Genomic DNA, 22,160 nt, shown 5'->3' with positions numbered 1-22,160 from the left:
ACATCTTATTTGATACACAGATGTGTGAAAGGTAGCATATTGTGGATGTGGTAACAGAAATAAAATATTGAAAATATCTTACTTATATGAGGATGCATAGTCTGTCCTATCTACCCATGTCCATTTGCCTTCTTCCTCTATGTCAGTCAGACCAATCCAGTACAAAGCGCTCCCAATTTTATCACTGATAAACCTCTAAAGAAATAGAAATCAAATAATATTATTGAACTGAACTGTTCAAAATGTACATTTGACAAATTCATAGTAAAACAATATTGGGGCTAGGGTATATACTGTAGGTAATTGAAATGTGTTTACCTTTTACTGCATTTACTATTCAATTACTTAGACTTGCACAAGACACAAACTGACCTTATATAATGTTGAATTCATATTAACACAAACGTTAGGTTAACAGAGTCTTAAGCATGGGATAAGGTAAACTATTTGTGGGTTTGAAGGACCATTTCATTAAAATAAAAAAGGCCTCAGATTATATTGTCCTGCTAACACTTTTTGAATCAGAATTAATTTTTCCAAAATGTGCTGAAAAACTTTACCAAACAACACAAACCATTTTCCATGGGATGGAAAAATTATTATTAGTGAAAACTACATTGAAACAATCATATAATTATGAACAAGTAGTAGACAGTTCAGAAATATTATACTAGTTGACAATCAAAAATCCGGCCATCAATAATCTGGTTTTCTCAGTTTTCGGACATGGATTTCGGATTTTCAATACAGGGACTGCAGTACACTATTTAGACATTTATGTTTTGATGGCGCTATTCTCCAGAAGCAGTTGCTCGGTCTTGCTTGCTACACTAAATACACGTTGAGATATCCCTTCTGCCTACTCTCCGGAACTGTGCCAGATGTCCGCAGGTGCGGCGAGAGGAAGGCTGGCCTGTGTGTGGAGGTGAGTACTGTACTTTATTAATGGAACTCCGGACTATCTGGATTTTTTGTTATCCGGCCTACCCTTCCGCCACATTAGACTGGATAGTCTAGAGTCTACTATATAACCTTCAAAAATCCAGAAAAAAATCAAAGATTTTTGAATGTCAACCTGTGTTGGTGCTGGTCCCAACAGTGGTTCCACTCCCCACAGAAGTAGTAGAACTGTACACTATGTATCCCAGCATGCAGCCAGCAACAGTGATCCATAACCCTTTCCCATTGAGTCCCAACACAACTGTTAGTACCCAAAACAGTAGAATAATTGTACAGTAATGGTGCCTTATTGCCACATTGTTTTTCTCTATCAGTATCCTGACAGCAAAAACCAAAATGCTGAAATGACTGATGGAGTGTGCCTCTGTTTTTGATGACATAGGTGGGGAATATTCCACGCGGTGCAGCAATCCAATCAGCCTGCTGCATGCACCAAAAAATGACTGGCAGAGTCCCTTGTTCTTCTACTGGTCACTTAGGGCTAAGTGTACAAGAGCATTATTTACCAGTCCTCTTTGTAGACTGAATTTTAGTCAATTAGCAGTAGATTCACAATATTCTGGTCAAATTCATGATGGGTCTCAGTTCATTATGGAATTCCAATTTAATAACTTAATCTGTACAAAAGTTTAGGTGGCAATAAACTTCAATTCACAAATGAAGATCTCACCTGCTCCTCCTCACTGGTTATTACAGCTAGGTCAGCATATTTCAATATACATGTTGTCCTGGCTTTCATCCAGTTAGATCTAAGGCTCGAAAAAAGGTAGCAACTGCCTTGGAATAAATACCAGCCAGTCTCGCAGGTGGTAGACTCTGAGTAACAAACCACAAGGATATAATGTCCTAATTAAACTTACAGAATAAAGCGTTCGAACAATTTAGGATCTACATAACACCTTTATGTACTATAGCAACTGGGATATTTATCAGCAAACACACTTGTGCCAAGTTTGTGCATGGTTGGTTTTTAATGGATAAATAAGGGGTTTCCATTATGCCATCACAACTCTTTGTAAAAATGCATGGTTGTAAAACTAGACTCTGGGTTGTAATAAGTTGCATAACACAACCTACTACCCACCTTTCTTTGTAGAGTGTTTGGAATGTACATAATTCACATTTGAAGTGAGGTCGTGGTGCATTTACCACTTCCACACACCCGAAAATGCTGCTTCTTAGGGAGATGCTATATGTAGCTTAATCCCTGTTAACAAATGCTGAATTTTGATGGATGGAATTTTATGGCAACCAGGCAGGTAAGAATATTTTTTGCAGAAAGGGCATTTCCTGTCCCTTTCTGCAATAAGGATTTGTCTAATGCAAAATGTTCCAATGTTAGGGCCCGCTACTCCTTATGCAAGCGGTGGTCCTTTGAACAAGTTATACAAATATCAAAACACCTTCATGAGCAGGTATCAGTTTGGAGGAATGGGTGTCCTAGGCATGACCCGGGGAGCTCGGACCTTCTAGCCCATCCCTTATAAACACCATTGTCATAACTACCTTCTACTACCAAACCTTCCCCTGCATACCAGCCACTCCCCCCAATTAAATATCCCAACACAAAATCTTGGATTTAAATTGGCTGGCAAGCAGCCGTTTATTTAAAACACCATTAAATAAAGTTTAACTTTCCAAATAATTAACAAACAAATATCCAAATAAATAAAACAAGGGGCTGCAAGATGCATGAACGATGCTGTACATACAGCACCGTTCATGCTCTATGGAGAGGGGAGGGGGGAGAGCGACGGAGCGGCACCCTGCTGCGAGCTCTCCCCTTCCCTTTCATTACGATCGGCTGTCGTCCATCGTTGGTGGATCCGGCAGGTCGGTCGTCCGGACGATGGATGACACCGACTGTACACACGGAAGATTTTCGCCCGATAATTGGCCGATGCCAATTATCGGGCGATAAAAATCTGCCGTGTGTACGTAGCTTTACCCTTACCAACTATTCAAAACTCAAGGGTAATTTCAGCTGGGGTTCCAATTCATACTAAACATATATATTTAGAATATCTTACTTTTTACATCCCGTTCTATTTGCTTCATCCTTGCTAACAGGTTAGAAACTGTAACAGAATAAACCATCATTATCACAATATATGAACAATGTTTAAATATTATTATCAGATTATAAATTAAATAATAATAGTGTTCCACTGGGGAATAATCTCTTTTGCTATAATATATTGCCTCCATGGTGGTCATCTGGTGAATTTACCTGTTCCTATGGAGAGTTGGACCAATTTTTTAGGGGCTAATAAGGAAAATTGGTCAGGAAAATCTTTTCTGGTTGATTATTTCCCTGGTCAAGGCATATTGGAAAAGGCCAGTCCCTTGACTTGTATTTAACTGTGGGATTGTACAATACACTTAAACAGATGGCTATACATTGTTCATAGTGACCTCCCTGTCCTAATCTCTTAATGGTTAAACACAATACCTCAACTTGGCCTAATGTTTGGTGTTTAGTAGACAATCCCAGACCAGTCCTATCCGAGGAACCTCTGGTCTGATTTAATAAAGTTATCCAAGACTGGAGAAGATAGACTATCAGGGGAGAACCAGGGTGGTCCAACAAACCATGAATAGATTTCTTAAAGTGATTGCTTTTATCTGGGAAATGTTTTCAATCCCAGACTAGATTCATTCCACGTTTGCTGGGACACCCAGGATCTCCCATGGTAGTCATCTCCAATCTTGTAGAACTTAGATAACTTACTGTAACCAGGTGAAGAGATTTCCTGGAAAACCAGCAGTCAGAGGGTGACTTCTTCTGGTGTATGAAGACCACAATCATATATAAATAAATTGGCAACTTCATAAATTAAACTTTGCTGGTGGTATGTCTAGACGTAAAAGTCAGGCCTATTAATCAGACATACCACCAGCCTATTAATCAGACATACCACCAGCCAATTTTGAATGAGTGAGATTATAAGAGAGCCTCTGACAATGGCTTCATCTGTGATTCTACCCAGAAGGACATAACAATCCTTCTTCAGTCAGTAAATAGTTTCTGGAACGAGGTGCTGTGTGCACATGGCTGCTATCGGGGGGTCTGAGGTGGGGAGGGGTACTTCTCTACTGGACCCTGAATGTGGGGACATGAAGCTTACCCTATATGGGGTCCAGAAAGTTTTGATGGTGGTCCAGTCCAGGCTGTGTTCATAAATGGCAGACAAAGAATATCACCTTGCTGCAGTTTTTTTTACCTTGTTTGGCTACAAAGTTACAATGCCACAGTCAGAGGGGTGACTGGAAAAAAGCTTCCTCCTGCCTGCAGCAAACCTATGATATCATTTCAGCCCAGACAAAGTAATTTGGCTGAAGTTTAAGAAAGGTGGTTTCTTTTAAAATGATTATAAAGAATTACCTATGAACTTACCAGTTGAATTCAAGCCCTGAAGGTCACTCTTGCTAGCCATCGCCAGTGTTTGAGGTGGACTTTCTGCAAGGCAAGAAAATAAAACTTTGTTAGGCTGACAAAGACAAATAAATGCTTAGATAGATGAACATTCCTGCAATGATGTAAGGTGAGACTACATCTCTGTAGGAGGAAGCCATGTTCTTATCTTACCCCCTCCCCAGGCCTTTGGCTGCCTGAAAATTAGGTATGGCTGCTGGTAGCCATAGATGTGCAATCACAGGGCTGAATGGATTTTTTTACTTTGTACATGTAAAATAAAACATTTAATAAAAAGATTCTCTGTGGCACATCATGTTGGACTGATGTTTAGATTTTCTCTGAATAAACTTCTCTTAAGTTTCTAAGAAGCAGGAGGAAGGGTCAGAGAGAGAGAAAGAGAGGAGCCAGACTCGTATACATGTGTGGGCTCCAGAGTTATTGAGCGCTGTGTGTGACACGTTGTTTTAAATTAGGAAACTTTAAAAAAAAAGCCTGCCAGGCGAAATAAGTCTAGATTACCACCTTGCTGTAAATGAAAAGAGTGAAAAATTTATATATGAAATTATATTGAAATATTTGGTCAGTGTTTCTCTCCCATTTCAGTGACCACCAGTATTTTTCAGGAAGCAATGCAATCTTGTTGTCTATAGCATCAATCCTTTACTTTGCATTTGTTGTAATGAACAACATAAAAAACAAATTTCCAAATCAATGCTAAGCATGATATTGCCCCAAGAAATTACACTTACTCTGTGACAGGGCTGTTATGAAGACTGCGATGACCAGCACATAGGAGAATCCTATCAGTCCATATATGATCAGATTGAATTTCTGTGTGAGGAATCCCCATCTATCTGTAATAAAACAATGCAAAATAAAATGTATTGATCAGTTTTTGGATAACATTTAGTCCATCATTCATCCATTGCAACCAATCATTTTCATTTTATAATTGCTGGTTAGAAAGTAAGGAAATATTATGATTTCTTGCAATACTGAGACACAATTCCATTCCCACTCTAACGACATGATATAGGAGGGTCCAGCCCAACTCACCACTTGCACCTAACTCCCTTGAAGTTTTATCCCAAACATTAACACTTGCAGAACCTTTTCTCCTTCTACCTTTTACTGTACCTAGTAAAGGAGGCAGATGCAAGGCGGCCATGCTAGCCAGTAAAGGAGCAAAATACAAGGAAGGGCCAGTATGGCCACTAAGGGAACTAGATTAAAAAGGAGAACCTGAGCTAACCAAAAATGAAGCTGACCTTATGTGCTAAAGGCAAACTCTGACGTCTGATGCATGTTTCCCAGCTGCAACATTTGTCCTTGCTGGTAGCAGCTACTGGGAAAGGACAACTTGTTAGGTAGTTGCCAGTCCCCAATCAGGGTCCAGGGTCTAAAGCACATTTTACTAGCAACTGTTTTTGATTTTGAACCTATGCTGAGGAATGCATTTAGATCTATGTGGTGCATTAATGCATGTGTGTTAAGGTGCATTGTGTTGTAAATCATTCATTTATTAAAGCAGCTAGAAGGGCTGTCAAGAAAGCGCAATGTTCCAAAAAAAAAAAGTTTTCTTTTTCTACCACAGAGGGCTTAGTGTGTCTGGATGTGTTTAAAAATGAATGACAGCAATGTAAGCACCCATGGCAATTCTTTCTGTGCTGTCATTATTTACAAGCATTGGGATCAGACCTAAAATAGGTATGGTATGGCTTTTCCATAAATACTTCTCTATGCTACTCTGCCTATGGGAAAAAAAAGGAACCTGTGGAAACTTACCCAAAACAAAAAAAACAAAAAAAAAAAAAACAGACACTATACTGTTTGCAGTTGGATCTTTAAGTTGACATGTAATAAATTCCCCATGGTTTAGCCATCTTGGCTTTGGTCATTTTTCTTCGTAAACCTGCAAAATGGATAGAAGAAAAAATGTTTTACCTGAAAAGCTCATCTTGTTCTGCAGTGACTTATCATCAGACTCTATGAGCTGAAAAGCTGACTGGTGAATGTACTGATTTTGTGTACAAAAATGCTGACGGAGAGGAAATGATTGTGATAAAAATAATTTTAAAAAACATGTTTATTCAATGTATCCTGGAACAGGAACTCTTCCTGGGAAATAAAAAAAAATTATATCAATTCTGCAAAAACTAGCAATGCAGATGTCCAGGAGGTCTGGCATAACTCCAGCCTCATATAAGATATTGATAAAGAAATGCATTTCATGCTATTGTTCACTGAGTACCTGCTCAGATTCATTATGGAGATATTTAACATTGATCTTTACGTGTGCACTGACTGGTAATTTATACAAGCAAATAGAAGACTTCAAGAGGATTTCAATATTTTTCAAGTATTGCAAAGCTTACTGAGGCCAGCTAGCAGCTTCTTTAAACTCTCATTATACTATGTGGTCATAATAGAATGGAAGTCTGCAATTACTTACCTTTACTCCAGCAATATGGCATCCAACATCTTTGCACTCCACTCTCTCTTATACTCTATAATGCTGCGCACATTACTTCTGCCCCATTCATAAGAACTGGGACAGCTATGTGCAAGAAATACTGCAAGATAAGATACTTCACTCCCATTTCTTCAACATATTTGGAAAGCCTCACCTTCATTTTGCTTCCCTGCCAATCCACTCAGCCATGTGGAGTGCAAAGAGGAAATCTGGAACATGATCTGTGTTTGTGGTTCACATTGTAGTTTGCAGGATTCTCATGTTTTATTTATTTCACTCTGACTGGATCAGTATATGTATGAAATAAAGGTGAATAGATATGGTTGGTATACTTTAGCTAGGTACACACGTGCAATAATTGTCGATAGAAAACTAACGAATATGCACGATTATTTTAAACAATCGTATTGTGCACAATTCTGTACATCCGATCGTTCAAATATAATCCACCAATATTGTACACACCCTAGATACGATCGTTTGAACGATGCAGGGAGTGACATGTAAAGGAGAAAGTGTACTGCAGCACGATCCATGATCACTGAATGACCGTACACGCAATAGATAGCGAACGATCGTCGCCCAAACAGATCCTCCGGGAAGGTAGTTTGTTTCCAGCGACAATCCTCGTTCATTGGCATCGTTGTGCACTTTATTTGTTAACGATTATCAACCAAACGGTAGTTAGTGGTTTGTTTCCAATGATAATTATTGCTCGTGTGTACGTTGCTTTAGATTTCGTCGGAAGTCTTTCAAAGAAAAGATTGTACAGTGTGTTACCTTGTAGTACTTCTTTCACTGTGATAGAATCTAAAGATATAATTGGAACTGCTATATATATTTCTCCTGCGTATACAGAGTTTTGTCTTGTGTTTTTTTTATGATTGCCATTTTTCTGTTGTATCTTATCCAGTTTCTGTTTGTTGTATTTAATTCATTTAAAGTTATTCACAAAAATCTATGCTAAATAGACTTAGATAGGTTAGGCAACAGTGAAGGCTTATCATCGTACACTCCCTGGTGGTCTAGTGGTTAGGATTCGGCGCTCTCACCGCCGCGGCCCGGGTTCGATTCCCGGTCAGGGAATGTCATTTTAATTGCTTCTATTTCTCATGACTGTTATCTCCCACTATTGTCCTCATAAACATAGGAAGTTGCAGGTACTCAGGAATAGACTCATATGTAGGGGAAGATCTTTGGTTAAGGTTTTTCGTTCCACATCTTGCCAGTCCCCAATCAGGGTCCAGGGTCTAAAGCACATTTTACTAGCAGCTGTTATTGATTTTGAACCTATGCTGATGAATGGATTTAGATCTATGTGGTGCACTAATACATGTGTGTTAAGGTGTTAGTGTGCATTGTGTTGTAAATCATGCATTTATTAAAGCAGCTCATTTAAAATGGAAGAGCTGTCAAAAAAAGCGCAATGTTCCAAAAAAAAAAAAAAAAATTCTTTTTCTACCACACAGGGCTTGGGATGCGTTTAAAAATGAATGACAGCAATTCTTTCTGTGCTGTCATTATTTACAAGCATTGGGATCAGACTTAAAATAAGTAAGGTATGGCTTTTACATAAATACTTCTCTATGCTACTCTGCCTATGGGGGAAAAAGGAACCAGTGGTAAAATTTCTTTATTTTAGTTGTTGAAATTTTTTTTGTATCTGATTTAAAAGAAAGGAACCAATCCCACCATAATATAATTTGAGAGAATACCACTGAAGTGGATGCCGAACCAAACAATAGTTATGCAAAAAAAGGAAAGGGATAGAGAGATAGTGGCTCTTTACAGCAAATAAAGGTCTAACATACCGGTAGCTTAAAATGCTTTATTCAATTCACAAAAATATCTTTTTAGAAACATTAGTAAAAAGGCCATGAGAATATTCAAATATTGGTCATCAATATGCTCATGGTCTCTCCCAATGCGTTTCCCCTTAACGGGCTTCCTCAGGGGATATCTGAAACCATGGTCTAGTGACCTCAAGAATGAAAAAATGTGAGAGTAAATCTTCAGTGTACTTCAACCAAAGAGTAAGGCAAAAGAAATTTGGCACGATTGGTTATTTGATTAAAGTGATGATAATTGTTGATCAGCTATTAATAGATAGAAGTGACATCACCAGTATCCTGAATTCTTTGATTGATTGCGTTTAAGAGTGGATGAATGATTGTGAAGATGGAGAGAGAGGGATATGATATATGATATCTGTAGTCTGCAATAGGAAGAAACTGGCTGAAATATTGTTCTTGATGATTCTATGCTAGAATCTTCAAGAAAGACTTATAGGTTTAATGAATAAATTAGAAAGTGCTTCCCAGTGTTCAGAAAGTTATCCCATATGGATCAAAATGTTTTACAGAAGAGTATCACCAGATAATCACCAGATACTGGTGATGTCACTTCTATCTATTTATAGCTGATCGACAATTATCATCATCACTTTAATCAAATAACCGTCCAAAATTTCCAATCGTGCCAAATTTCCTTTGCCTTGGTGTTGGTGTTCAAGTGTTCAAGGAGATGTTGGAGCAGAAATGTCAATTTACTAACATGATTTCATAAATGATTAGTCCTGTTTTTGTTATTACTTAGCAATTTTATTAAACTCTTGGTATATCTGAATTTGTGGCAATGGACTTGCTTCAGAATTAATTAAAATTAAACCTTTCATTGTTAAAATATTGTTACAAGCAGTAAATGAGCTTGGAATGGGTCCACACTAGCCTCAGTAACCGCAGGTATTTAAAATAATTCATGCACAAATTTAAAAAAGGTACAGAGTTGTCCAAGCCTTTCCCTAACCACTTTTTCACTACCCTGTCCTAACAGTGGGTCAGTTCAACCCCCTTCCCCAGCAGTGACCTAATTGCTCAGCACCCCCCCGCCACCCATATGCCCCCCACCGCTAGGAGTGACTCCACAGCTCCGCAGTCCATGTACCCCCCAAACAGAGCTCAATAGCTCATTTCACTCAGCAGTCTTCTGTGATTGCCAAGGCGATCAAGACTGAATGTGAGCGCAGAGCCTCTCGGGATACCTACGTCACGCATCCCGGGAGGCCCTGGGTGCTCCTTTTGCGCATGCCCTAATCTCAGACATGCGCAGAAGGGGCATTTTTTCTATTAAGGGAAAGAGATGCTGATCTCACGCAAGCGCACTGAGATCAGCTCCCTTTTTCCCTCCTTTACAGCTGGTACGTCACCATGATCCATGATTCACCATCCAGGACGACGTGGAACCAGATTTGGCGGGAAGGACTAGCACCATTGAGGGACCTGCGAGGTTATAGTCAAGTGTAATGTTTTTAGTTTTTTTCCACTGTAAATAGGTGAAGATTTGACTCCAGTTATGTGACACTTTGCTTTCACTGAAGCCCGGATAGCTCAGTCGGTAGAGCATCAGACTTTTAATCTGAGGGTCCAGGGTTCAAGTCCCTGTTCGGGCGGATGCTTTTTAACTTCTGACACAAACTACATCAAGCAAGCCCATCATACATAACCAGACTACCTTGTTCTAGATAGAAGAAATTAATGTACTCCCAGCAGAATGCTTACATAAGAAAGAATTCAAAAATACGACCATTACCTCAAATATAAATCATGCCCTAAAAACCCGAAGAGAATAAGCTGGTCTTCATTAAGCTGGTTCTTAAAGGAAACTACAAATTCACTTAACGACTAGGACACAGGTATGGAACTTGGTCATTAAGTGAGGAGAATCAAATGTTTATCTTGCAGTTTCATTATTTTAAACTAATTTCCATTTATACACTGGCCTGCATGTAATAAAATGGCATCATGATCCTTATCTCTGCTCATTGGTTCTCCCATATGGTCTAGAGGTTAGGATTCCTGGTTTTCACCCAGGCGGCCCGGGTACGAGCCCCCTTTGCTTTCTTCTCTAAACTAACTTCAGATAGGTACTACATGTGAAAACCTTTCAAGCAGACTCAATTTTCAAAACTTTTAACACCAAACTACGTTTTAGTCATGTAGCTGTCAATATTACATATGTCACCCATCTGTCCATTCGCTTAATGAACCAAGCTTTAATCTCTGATGACTTCTACAAACCCCCGATGGATTATTCAGATTATCTTCAACCGTCCGTTAAATCATTGTCTATGATGGAACATTTTTAAATTTAGAGCATTCCCTCTTCTGGGTGGTGCTGCTTCTGCTGTTATTACTGCTTCCGCAGATTTCTTTTCACTACAGCATATGCACATTCTATAATGATTCTGATTGCTAAATTACTGGTTCTGGGCTACCCAACAATGCCAGTGCCCTATCATATTTATCCTCCTTTAAACTCACTATTCTTTGCTTTTCCTCTACTCTACCAAATGAAAAAATGTGTTAAACCAGAAAAGCTTTTTTATTTATTTATGGAGGACCCATCCAAGGCCTTTGGCTTTCTTTTTATTAATAATTTTTAATTAAGACATATCTTCAATATAAATACAGGAAAAAAAATAATATTATCAGCAGGCAAACAAAGTTCTCACAATGTTCATTGGTACAATAATTAATAGCAGCATTTTGAGAACACTTGTATAATATTGTCTCCATCCGAAATGTGTCAACTCAATTTTTGAAGAATAGTTTAATTGTAGAGTGGAAAAGACAGAATAGAGAAGAATATAGCAGTAGGAAGGTAAAGAAAAGAAGTCAAGTTGGTAGGACATGTGAGAAAAGAGGGGTGGGTGGGCTGTGTATGGATTTCACTTCTAGTTGTGCTATGCCATCATTAAGTGACTCTGACTGGCCAGTTCCTCGTCGTCAGGGGTGGCCTGTTCTATTAGAATCAAACTGTATTCTGAGGAATTACTGAAGTGTATCCAATACATTTTTGTGTGAATACATTTTTGTGTGAATTTCTCTTCGTTTCCATCTCCGGTCACCATCATTTGTTCCATAACATAGATGTCTGCCACACGTTGTAGCCATTGGCCAACAGTCTTCATCAGTAAACTAGTTTACATGCCTTTGCAGCATTTAGTAGATGGCATAAAAGGGATTGTTTATATCGTTTTTGGTGAAATCTGCCACATGTAACAGTGCTAGCTCCAGGTTCCCATGAATATCAACCAAAGTGATTTTAAATATCATGTCAGCTACTTCATTCCAGAACTTTGGTAAGGACTGGTCATTCCCAAAAAATATAGTGCAGTGTACCTGGTGCAGCATGACTGTAGTGAGAGGAAATCTGTGGAAGCAGTAATAACAGCAGAAGCAGCACCACCCAGAAGAGGGAATGCTCTAAATTTAAAAATGTTCCATCATAGACAATGATTTAACGGACGGTTGAAGATAATCTGAATAATCCACTGGGGGTTTGTAGAGGTCATCAGAGATTAAAGCTTGATTCAATATGCGAATGGACAGATGGGTGACATATGTAATATTGACAGCTACATGACTAAAAATGTAGTTTGGTGTTAAAGTTTTGAAAATTGAGTCTGCTTGAAAGGTTTTCACATGTAGTACCTATCTGAAGTTAGTTTAGAGAAGAAAGCAAAAGGGGCTCGTTCCCATACCGGGAGTCGAACCCGGGCCGCCTGGGTGAAAACCAGGAATCCTAACCGCTAGACCATATGGGAGAACTGATGAGCAGAAATAAGGATCATGATGCCATTTTATTACATGCAGGCCAGTGTATAAATGGAAATTAGTTAAAAATAATGAAACTGCAAGATAAACATTTGATTCTCCTCACTTAATGACCAAGTTCCATACCTGTGTCCTAGTCGTTAAGTGAATTTGTAGTTTCCTTTAAGAACCAGCTTAATGAAGACCAGCTTATTCTCTTCGGGTTTTTAGGGCATGATTTATATTTGAGGTAATGGCCATATTTTTGAATCCTTTCTTATGTAAGCATTCTGCTTGAAGTACATTAATTTCTTCTATCTAGAACAAGGTAGTCTGGTTTTGTATGATGGGCTTGCTTGATGTAGTTTGTGTCAGAAGTTAAAAAAAGCATCCGCCCGAACAGGGACTTGAACCCTGGACCCTCAGATTAAAAGTCTGATGCTCTACCGACTGAGCTATCCGGGCCTCAGCGAAAGTGAAGGGTCACATGACTGGAGTCAAATCTCCACTTTTTTTAAAGTGGAAAAAACCTGAAAACATTACACTTGCCTTTAACCTTGCAGGTCCCTCAATGGTGCTGGTCCTTCCCACGAAATCTGGTCCCACGTCGTCCTGGATTTCTTCTTTGTCCTGGCCATCTTCAGTCGTCTCTTCCGTCTTCCTCTTGTCTTCTTGGCATGTCATGGTGACATACCTGCTGTAAAGGGGGGAAAAAAGAGAGCAGATCTCAGTGCGCTTGCGTGAGATCGGCATCTCTTTCACTTAATAAAAAAAAATGCCCCTTCTGCGCATGTCCGAGATTAGGGCATGCGCAAAAGGAGCACCCAGGGCCTCCCACGTAGGTATCCCGAGAGGCCCTGCGCTCACATTCAGTCTTGATCACCTCGGCAATCACAGAAGACTGCTGAGTGAAATGAGCTATTGAGCTCTGTTTGGGGGGTACATAGACTGCGGAGCTGTGGAGTCACTCCTAAGGGGGTGGGAGGCAGAGGGGGTGCTGAGCAATTAAGTAACTGCTGGGGTAGGAGGTTGAACTGACCCACTGTTAGGACAGGGTAGTGAAAAAAGTGGTTAGGGAAGGGCTTGGACAACTCTGTACCTTTTGAAAATTTGTGCATGACTTATTTTAAATATCTGCGGTTACCAAAGCTAGTGTGGACCCATTCCAAGCTTATTTACTGCTTGTACCAATGTTTAAACATTGAAAGATTTAATTTTAATTTAATTCTGAACCAAGTCCATTGCCACATATTTAGATATACCAAGATTTTATTACAGGTGTCCTATACCAACATGTGAGCAGTTTATAATTGGTTTCCTGGTATTTGTTACTTAACCTCCTGTGCGCTTCATTTCTGTGTGGATTTATATTTCTTAAAGCGGTACATTGTCTTTCATGAAAATTTATTTTACAGTATAATATAATAGTATGAGTATAATAAAGTTTGAAACTCAAAATCATGTCAAAATAATAAATTAAATAAATGAAACAAAAATAAATTTAATATTAAACTTTGACATGATTTTGTGTTTCAAACTTTATTATACTCAAAGTAATATACTAATTATATTATACTGTAAGATAAATGTTCATGAAAAACAATGTACTGCTTATAGACATATAAATCCAGTGTATTGCATTCAATACAGTTATTTTTTATTGAATGCAATACAAAATATTTAGAAAATCCTAGCGAAGGCCAGAACAGTCGCCGGGGAACCGATCAGAGGAAGAGAACGTGGCCAGTGGTAAAATGTATTTGTTTTAGTTGTTCTATGTAATTTTTTTTTTGTATCTGATTTAAAAGAAAGGAACCAATCCCACCGTAATATAATTTGAGAGAATACCACTGAAGTGTATGCCGAGCCAAAACAATAGTTATGCAGAAAAAGGAAAGGGATAGAGAGATAGTGGCTCTTTATGGCACATAAAGGTCTAGCATAGCTTAAAATGCTTTATTCAATTCACAAAAATATCTTTTTAGAAACATTAGTAAAAAGGCCATGAGAATTCTGGCCATGACTTAATAAAACACTCTCACATATACAGCATCCAAATATTGGTCATCAATATGTTCATGTTCTCTCCCTATGCGTTTCGCCCTAACGGGCTTCCTCGGGGGGTATCTGAGACCTCAAGGGTGAAAAAATGCGAGAGTAAATCTTCAGTGTACTTCAACCAAAAAGTAAGGCAAAGGAAATTTGGGACGATTGGAAATTTTGGACGGTTATTTGATTAAAGTGATGATAATTGTTGATCAGCTATTAACCACCTGGGCGTTTCACTGATGTCTAGATTTCTGTACCAAAAGCGGTACACTGTTTTTCATGAAATTTTTTTCTTAAATTGTAGACCTGTAACTTACAGAAATATGTCCGAACAGGGTTCTAGTAGATATCATGAAAATAATAAAGTTTGAAACACACAATCATGTAAAAAAAAAAACAAATTAAGTTTAATAATAAAATTAAATAAAAAAAACAAAAATCAGCTTAAACAAGAATGCATAAATAAATAAAAAATACTGAAAATGCAATAATTCAGTATACTGTATGGTAATATATTTTTCTAAAACAAAACAGAATCCAACGTCACATACCTATAGACAAAACCACATAAATATATTTTGTATTATTTTGTATTGGATTGGATACAGGACTTTGTATTGAACCCAATACAAAATATTTGAATTTCCTGCTACGACCCCCGTTGATGAACGTATGCACTGACATCATCAGCAATAGCAGAGGGACGCGTACACGAACGCCGGGTGTTCTAATTCTTTCCATACTTCCATACAAAAATTAAAAAATTTTTTTTTTTTTGCATGGAAATTTATTTTAGATTGTAGGCTATAATTCTTAGGCATAACTCACCAAAATATGTCCAAAATTTAATAAATTTAATAATAAACTTTAAAAAAATTTTTTTTATAAAACATTATAAAAAAAAAAATCTTTAAAAACAAACACTATAAATCAGGCGAAATGTTGGCGAATTTAATCCAAGCATTTTATAAGCCGATATTTATAGCTACCCTTCGATCCCAGACAGGCAATCTGATTACTCATCCCAAGGAGATTAACTCTTCCTTTGCCGCCTTTTATAAAGATCTGTATAGAGACACTCCAGTAGATGCGGCTAAGGCAGATGATTTTTTGGGGAAACTAACTATACCGTTGTTAACAAAATCACAAATTGAGTGGCTGAATGCCCCTATAACATTAGAAGTCCAATCCACCATATCTAGTCTTACGAATGGGAAAGCACCTGGCCCTGATGGTTATTCGGCAGAGTTCTACAAGATGATGAAAGACGACTGGGTTCAGGTTTTATGTGATCTTTATAACTATATGTGGGACTCGGATCTTTATTTCCCAACAGGCAAGGAAGCTAATATAGAAGTGTTACCCAAACCAGGCAGAAATTGTATACTACCTGAATCGTATAGACCAATTTCGTTAATAAATGTGGATGCCAAAGTATTATCGAAAATTATGGCAGACAGATTGGCCTCACTACTACCAGGCCTTGTTTATCTGTCCCAGGTGGGCTTTGTGAGGGGAAGAGCAGCGGTGTCCAATATTTGAAAAGTGCTGGCAGTTTTGGAGGTGGCTAAATCACAACATGATAATGATATAGCAATCATCAGTATAGACGCCGAGAAGGCTTTTGATAATGTGAGTATGCAATGGTTGTTCAAAGTACTGCAAAAATTTGGATTTGCCGGGGAATATCTCCGGTTGATCCAAAGTATGTATTCTTCTCCAAGGGCCCGTGTACATACACCTGGCTATGTGTCAACTGCATTTGATATACAAAAAGATACGCGGCAGGGATGTCCCTTGTCGCCTCTGCTTTTCAACCTGGCACTGGAACCATTAGCTTGTGAGATTGAGAATATGCCAAATTTTCAAGGTGTTAAGGTGGGGAATCTGGAAGTTAGAGCAGCATATTTCGCAGATGATATAATATTATTCACTGCTAACCCAGGAACAGATGTTCCACATATACACCGTCTGTTTGACTGGTGCAAAGAGATTTCAGGATTAAAAGTCAATTTTGATAAAAGTGAAATCCTATCCCGTAGTCAGAATGACAGTTGGTCCACTGCTGTGTCTTTTTCAATGGCTAAAACTCAGATAACATATCTGGGTATCAAGATTGGAAAGCTTCCATCCTCTTTATATCAACTCAACTATCCCCCGCTAATACAAAAAATAGTTAAGGAATTGGATAGGTGGAGCACTCTGCCTCTTTCCTTCTTTGGTAGATGCCAATTAGTGAAGATGGTGTAGTTTGCAAAATTGTTATATCCCATGCAGACGATACCTCTCTTACTTAAACACAAAGATATACAATTGCTAAATAAAGCTTTTGGAAAGTTCATATGGCAGGGGAAGAGAGCAAGGTTTTCTTTGGCCAAACTGTACTTGCCGAAGGAAGAGGGAGGGGTTAATTTCCCGAATGTGAGACTATATAATTTGGCATGTATTACCCACCATGTTATAGACTGGATAGGGGATACCTCCAGGTACTCCAATTTTGAGTTGGAAATGAACTTGGTAACACCGTGGAATTTGAAAGCTTTACTCCACTGTAAGGTCTCACAGTTACCTGCCACAATCAGATATAATTTGCTAGTGAGGGATACGGTACTTACTTGGAGGGAGATTAGACGTAAATTAAAACTACCTACGAATGTATCTAAGTACCTTCCTATTACTGGTGATCCAGGTTTTGTATCTGGATATACGAGTAAAGTGTTTCATAAATCGAAAGAAAAAGGGCTATATTTATGGAGGGATTTATTGGAGAGAGAGACCAACCGAATGTTGTCTGATGAAGACAGAAGAGGACAGACGTCTCCGGAGGAGCTGCGGGGACAAGGTAAGTATTTTTTTCAGTTGTAATCTGATTGTCATACAATGTTGCACGTGTTTATATTTTTAACTACCCCGCGCCCGGGGTAACTGATAGTAGCAAATTTTCTTACCCCGAACCAGGCGAAGGCTAACCGCCCAGGTGGTTAAGAGATAGAAGTGACATCACCAGTATCCTGAATTCTTTGATTGATTGCGTTTAAGAGTGGATGAATGATTGTGAAGATGGAGAGAGAGGGATATGATATATGATATCTGTAGTTTGCAATAGGAAGAAACTGGCTGAAATATTGTTCTTGATGATTCTATGCTAGAATCTTCAAGAAAGACTTAAAGGTTTAATGAATAATTTAGAAAGTGCTACCCAGTGTTCAGAAAGTTATCCCACATGGATCAAAATGTTCTACAGAAGAGTTTAAGGATGAGCTGGTGGCAGCTGTCCAAACCAGGTTACCAGATACTGGTGATGTCACCAATTATCATCATCACTGTAATCAAATAACCATCCAAAATTTTCAATCTTGCCAAATTTTCTTTGCCTTACTCTTTGGTTGAAGTACACTGAAGATTTACTCTCGCATTTTTTCACCGTTGAGGTCAATATACAAAGGTCTCAGATATCCCCTAGGAAAGCCCGTTAGGGAGAAACACGTCGGGAGAAACCATGAGCATATTATTGGCAGATATCTGGATGCTGTATATGTGAGAGTGTTTTATTAAGTCATAGCCAGAATTCTCATGGCCTTTTTACTAATGTTGTTTCTAAAAAGATATTTTCGTGAATTGAATAAAGCATTTTAATCTGTGCTAGACCTTTATTTGCCGTGAAGAGCCACTATCTCTCTATCCCTTTCCTTTATTTGTATCTGATTGAACTTGACCTATTTTTAGAAATTTTTTTTCCAGATAATTACTTTTTGTAAATGGCACCTAATAGCATTATTGGCACTGTTTGTGTCACAGTTGCAGGAGGTCTTCTGCTAATGATGGCAAGTAAGTGTTCAAGGAGATGTCGGAGCAGAAATGTCAATTTACTAACATGATTTAGTTATGGTCTCTCCCTATGAGTTTCGCCCTAACGGGCTTCCTCGGGGGCTATCTGAGACCGTGGTATATTGACTTCAAGGGTGAAAAAATGTGAGAGTAAATCTTCAGTGTACTTCAACCAAAAAGTAAGGCGAAGGAAATTTGTCACGATTAGAAATTTTGGACAGTTATTTGATTAAAGTGATGATAATTGTTGATCAGCTAGAGATAGAAGTGACATCACCAGTATCCTGAATTCTTTGATTGATTGCGTTTAAGAGTGGATGAATGATTGTGAAGATGGAGAGAGAGGGATATGATTTTTGATATCTGTAGTTTGCAACAGGAAGAAACTGGCTGAAATATTGTTCTTGATGATTCTATGATAGAATCTTCAAGAAAGACTTATAGGTTTAATGAATAATTAGAAAGTGCTACCCAGTGTTCAGAAAGTTATCCCACATGGATCAAAATGTTATACAGAAGAGTTTAAGGATGAGCTGGTGGCAGCCGTCCAGACCAGGTTACCAGATACTGGTGATGTCACCAATTATCATCATCACTGTAATCAAATAACCATCCAAAATTTCCAATCTTGCCAAATTTTTTTTGCCTTACTCTTTGGTTGAAGTACACTGAAGATTTACTCTCACATTTTTTCACCCTTGAGGTCAATATACCAAGGTCTCAGATATCCCCTAAGAAGGCCCACTGGAGCAAAACACGTCGGGAGAGACCATGAGCATATTATTGGCAGATATCTGGATGCTGTATATGTGAGAGTGTTTTATTAAGTCATAGCCAGAATTCCCCTGGCCTTTTTACTAATGTTGTTTCTAAAAAGATATTTTAGTGAATTGAATAAAGCATTTTAATCTATGCTAGACCATTATTTGCCGTGAAGAGCCACTATCTCTGTATACCTTTCCTTTTTTTGTATCTGATTTAACTTTACCTATTTTTAGAAAAAATATTTCCAGATAATTCCTTTTAGTAAATGCCACGTAATAGCATTATTGGCACAATTTCTGTTTCACAGTTGCAGGAGCTCTTCTGCTAATGATGGCAAGTAAGTGTTCAAGGAGATGTCGGAGCAGAATTGTCAATTTACTAACATGATTTAGTAAATGTTTAGTCTTGGTATTGTTATTACTTAGACCTGCTTTGACTTTAGCATTTTTATTAAAATCTTGGTATATCTGAATTTGTGGCAATGGACTTCATTCAGAATTAAATTAAAATTAAACCTTTCAATGTTAAAAAATTTTACAAGCAGTAAATGAGCTTGGAATGGGTCCATACTAGCTTTGGTAACCGCAGGTATTTAAAATAATTCATGCACAAAATTACAAAAGGTACAGAGTTGTCTAAGCCCTTCCCTAACCACTTTTTTTTAACTACCCTGTCCTAACAGTGGGTCAGTTCAACCCCCTTCCCCAGCAGTTACTTAATTGCTCAGCACCCCCTCTGCCACCCATATGCCCCCGCCCCCCCACCCCTAGGAGTGACTCCACAGCTCCTCAGTCCATGTACCCCCCAAACAGAGCTCAATAGCTCATTTCACTCAGCAGTCTTCTGTGATTGCCGAGGCGATCAAGACTGAATGTGAACGCAGAGCCTCTCGGGATACCTACGTCACGCATCCCGGGAGGCCCTGGGTGCTCCTTTTGTGCATGCTCTAATCTCGGACATGCGCAGAAGGGGCATTTTTTCTATTAAGGGAATGAGATACCGATCTCATGCAAGCGCACTGAGATCAGCTCCCTTTTTCCCCCCTTTACAGCTGGTACGTCACCATGACGTGCCAAGAAGACAAGAGGAAGACAGAAGAGACGACTGAAGATAGCCAGGACAAAGAAGAAATCCAGGACGATGTGGGACCAGATTTCGCAGGAAGGACCAGCACCATTGAGGGACCTGTGAGGGTTTAGACAAGTGTAATGTTTTCAGGTTATTTCCTCTTTAAAAAGGTGAAGATTTGACTCCAGTCATGTGACTTTTTGGATTCACTGAAGCCCGGATAGCTCAGTCGGTAGAGCATCAGACTTTTAATCTGAGGGTCCAGGGTTCAAGTCCCTGTTCGGGCGGTGGCTACTTTTTAAACTTTTGACACCAAGCGAGCCAATAAACGCAGCTAGTCAGCATCTGAGAGTACTAGTAGTATTTTTCAATGTGAAAGGATCTAACAATAAAGCCATCTTGTGTACACTGTGCCTGTATTGTCACAGTACTGCATCCATCAGTAGTTGGCTATCATACTAATATTCCATAAAACTTGCTACCCTGTTTCCCCTATAATAAGGCACTGTCTTAAATTTTTTGAAATGCCAAAATATGCCCTAGGTCTTATTTTCAGGGGGATGTCTTATTTTTTCATGAAGAAGACTACAGTACACATTTATTGTTGAAAATCACTCATGTGCCATTCATTGTCCCCTTCTGATCACTCATGTGTCATTGATTGTCCCCTTCTGATCACTCATGTGTCATTGATAGTCCCCTTCTGATCATTCATGTGCCATTGATTGTCCCCTTCTGATCACTCTGTGCCATTCATTGTCCCCTTCTGATCACTACCATATGTGCCATTGATTGTCCCCTTCTGATCACTCTGTGCCATTCATTGTCCCCTTCTGATCACTGACTCTCCTGGTAACAGACTCTGTTGGGCCAGGGATCAGCAGCTTGCTTGTCCTTTGAAGTTACTTTCAGTTTCACTCTGCACTGCAGCCAGCATCGAGGAGTCACACAGAGGCACACAGTATCAGGTATCGGAGGATGTCTTATTTGCGGGAGGTGCTTTATTTTAATTGTTTGAGCAAAAATCGGGGGGTGGCTTATTTGATGGGGATGCCTTATCATCGGGGAAACACGGTAACAATATTTCATTTACTGAATATTACTCGCCATGCCGAGATGTTCAGGGAAAAACTCTACATGAGAGTGCTAGAAGATTGAGCTAGTGCTCTAGAAAGTGCTCTAGAGAGCATCCTTCAGTTTTCCCATATGGTCTAGCGGTTAGGATTCCTGGTTTTCGCCCGGGTTCGACTCCCGGTATGGGAACAAGCCATTTTGCTTTCCTCTGAGCTAAGCTAATGTCAGATAGCAAATTTTCAAATAGACACAATTTTCAAAGCTTTAACCCCATCCTAAGTTTTCAGTTATATAGCTGTCAATTTTAACATGTCAACCACCTGATACTTCTCAAAATAAACCAAGCTTGGGGCTCCTATAAATTCTACAACTCCCTCTACATATTACAAATTACTTTCAACAGCCTGCTGAGTCTCTGTCTATGAAGAAACATAAATTTACTAAATTTAGAGCACATGCTCAGCCCTCTACCTAGTGGTGTTACCTCTGCTGTTATCACTGTCTACCATGTTCACCTCCCACTTCAGCGTATTTGCATTCTAAAAACGCTAAACTGCAAAAGGTATTTTTCTAGGAAGGCCCCTCCAAGGCCTTTTACTTCTTTTATGAGATCTAACTAATTTTTCTTTCACTACAGCATATTTCTTTTGAATTAACTCATTTTTAGGAAAGACTTGCTCTACGACCTTTTCCCTCTATGAGTCCTCCCATCTCAGGTGATCAACATTCCTGCTAAGGAGATTTTTTTTTTTTTGGTGGATTGAATGTAGGCAGAAGCTATCAACTAAAATGGAAGTAAAAGCTTTTTCCATAAGTGAGAATATTGCCCTTTTAATATTTGTTTCTACTCTTCTTTACCTTGTTAAGTCTTAAGGTGAAGTTTTGGTTCATGTCATTTGCCATCTAAGATCCAATAATAAAGTTATCATCC

General features: G+C 38.8%; 1 protein-coding gene and 5 non-coding genes across 6 annotated transcripts in view; 3 read left to right on the top strand and 3 right to left on the bottom strand.

The window, feature by feature from the left end:
• The window catches only part of LOC140322324 (C-type lectin domain family 10 member A-like), a 36,377-nt gene that overhangs the window by 3,851 nt on the left and 10,366 nt on the right, over window positions 1-22,160 (bottom strand). Inside the window, exons 2-7 of the mRNA XM_072398903.1 lie at window positions 6,323-6,416; window positions 5,128-5,232; window positions 4,358-4,420; window positions 2,991-3,038; window positions 1,631-1,776; window positions 83-195 (exon numbers count right to left, since the gene is read on the bottom strand). Coding sequence (XP_072255004.1) covers window positions 83-195; window positions 1,631-1,776; window positions 2,991-3,038; window positions 4,358-4,420; window positions 5,128-5,232; window positions 6,323-6,416 — 569 coding nt within the window. The remainder of the gene's footprint in view (window positions 1-82; window positions 196-1,630; window positions 1,777-2,990; window positions 3,039-4,357; window positions 4,421-5,127; window positions 5,233-6,322; window positions 6,417-22,160) is intronic.
• TRNAE-CUC (transfer RNA glutamic acid (anticodon CUC)) lies at window positions 7,866-7,937 on the top strand. The gene has a single exon. It is a non-coding gene; the product is annotated as a tRNA-Glu (tRNA).
• TRNAK-UUU (transfer RNA lysine (anticodon UUU)) lies at window positions 10,227-10,299 on the top strand. The gene has a single exon. It is a non-coding gene; the product is annotated as a tRNA-Lys (tRNA).
• On the bottom strand, window positions 12,385-12,456 carry TRNAE-UUC (transfer RNA glutamic acid (anticodon UUC)). Its single transcript has one exon. It is a non-coding gene; the product is annotated as a tRNA-Glu (tRNA).
• Window positions 12,838-12,910, bottom strand: TRNAK-UUU (transfer RNA lysine (anticodon UUU)). Its single transcript has one exon. It is a non-coding gene; the product is annotated as a tRNA-Lys (tRNA).
• TRNAK-UUU (transfer RNA lysine (anticodon UUU)) lies at window positions 20,370-20,442 on the top strand. Its single transcript has one exon. It is a non-coding gene; the product is annotated as a tRNA-Lys (tRNA).

Source organism: Pyxicephalus adspersus, chromosome 2 (assembly GCF_032062135.1).
Source record: "Pyxicephalus adspersus chromosome 2, UCB_Pads_2.0, whole genome shotgun sequence".
Classification (NCBI taxonomy): Eukaryota; Metazoa; Chordata; class Amphibia; order Anura; family Pyxicephalidae; genus Pyxicephalus; species Pyxicephalus adspersus.
The sequence above is the reverse complement of the archived record's forward strand: the minus strand, read 5'-3'. Positions and strand labels throughout refer to the sequence as shown.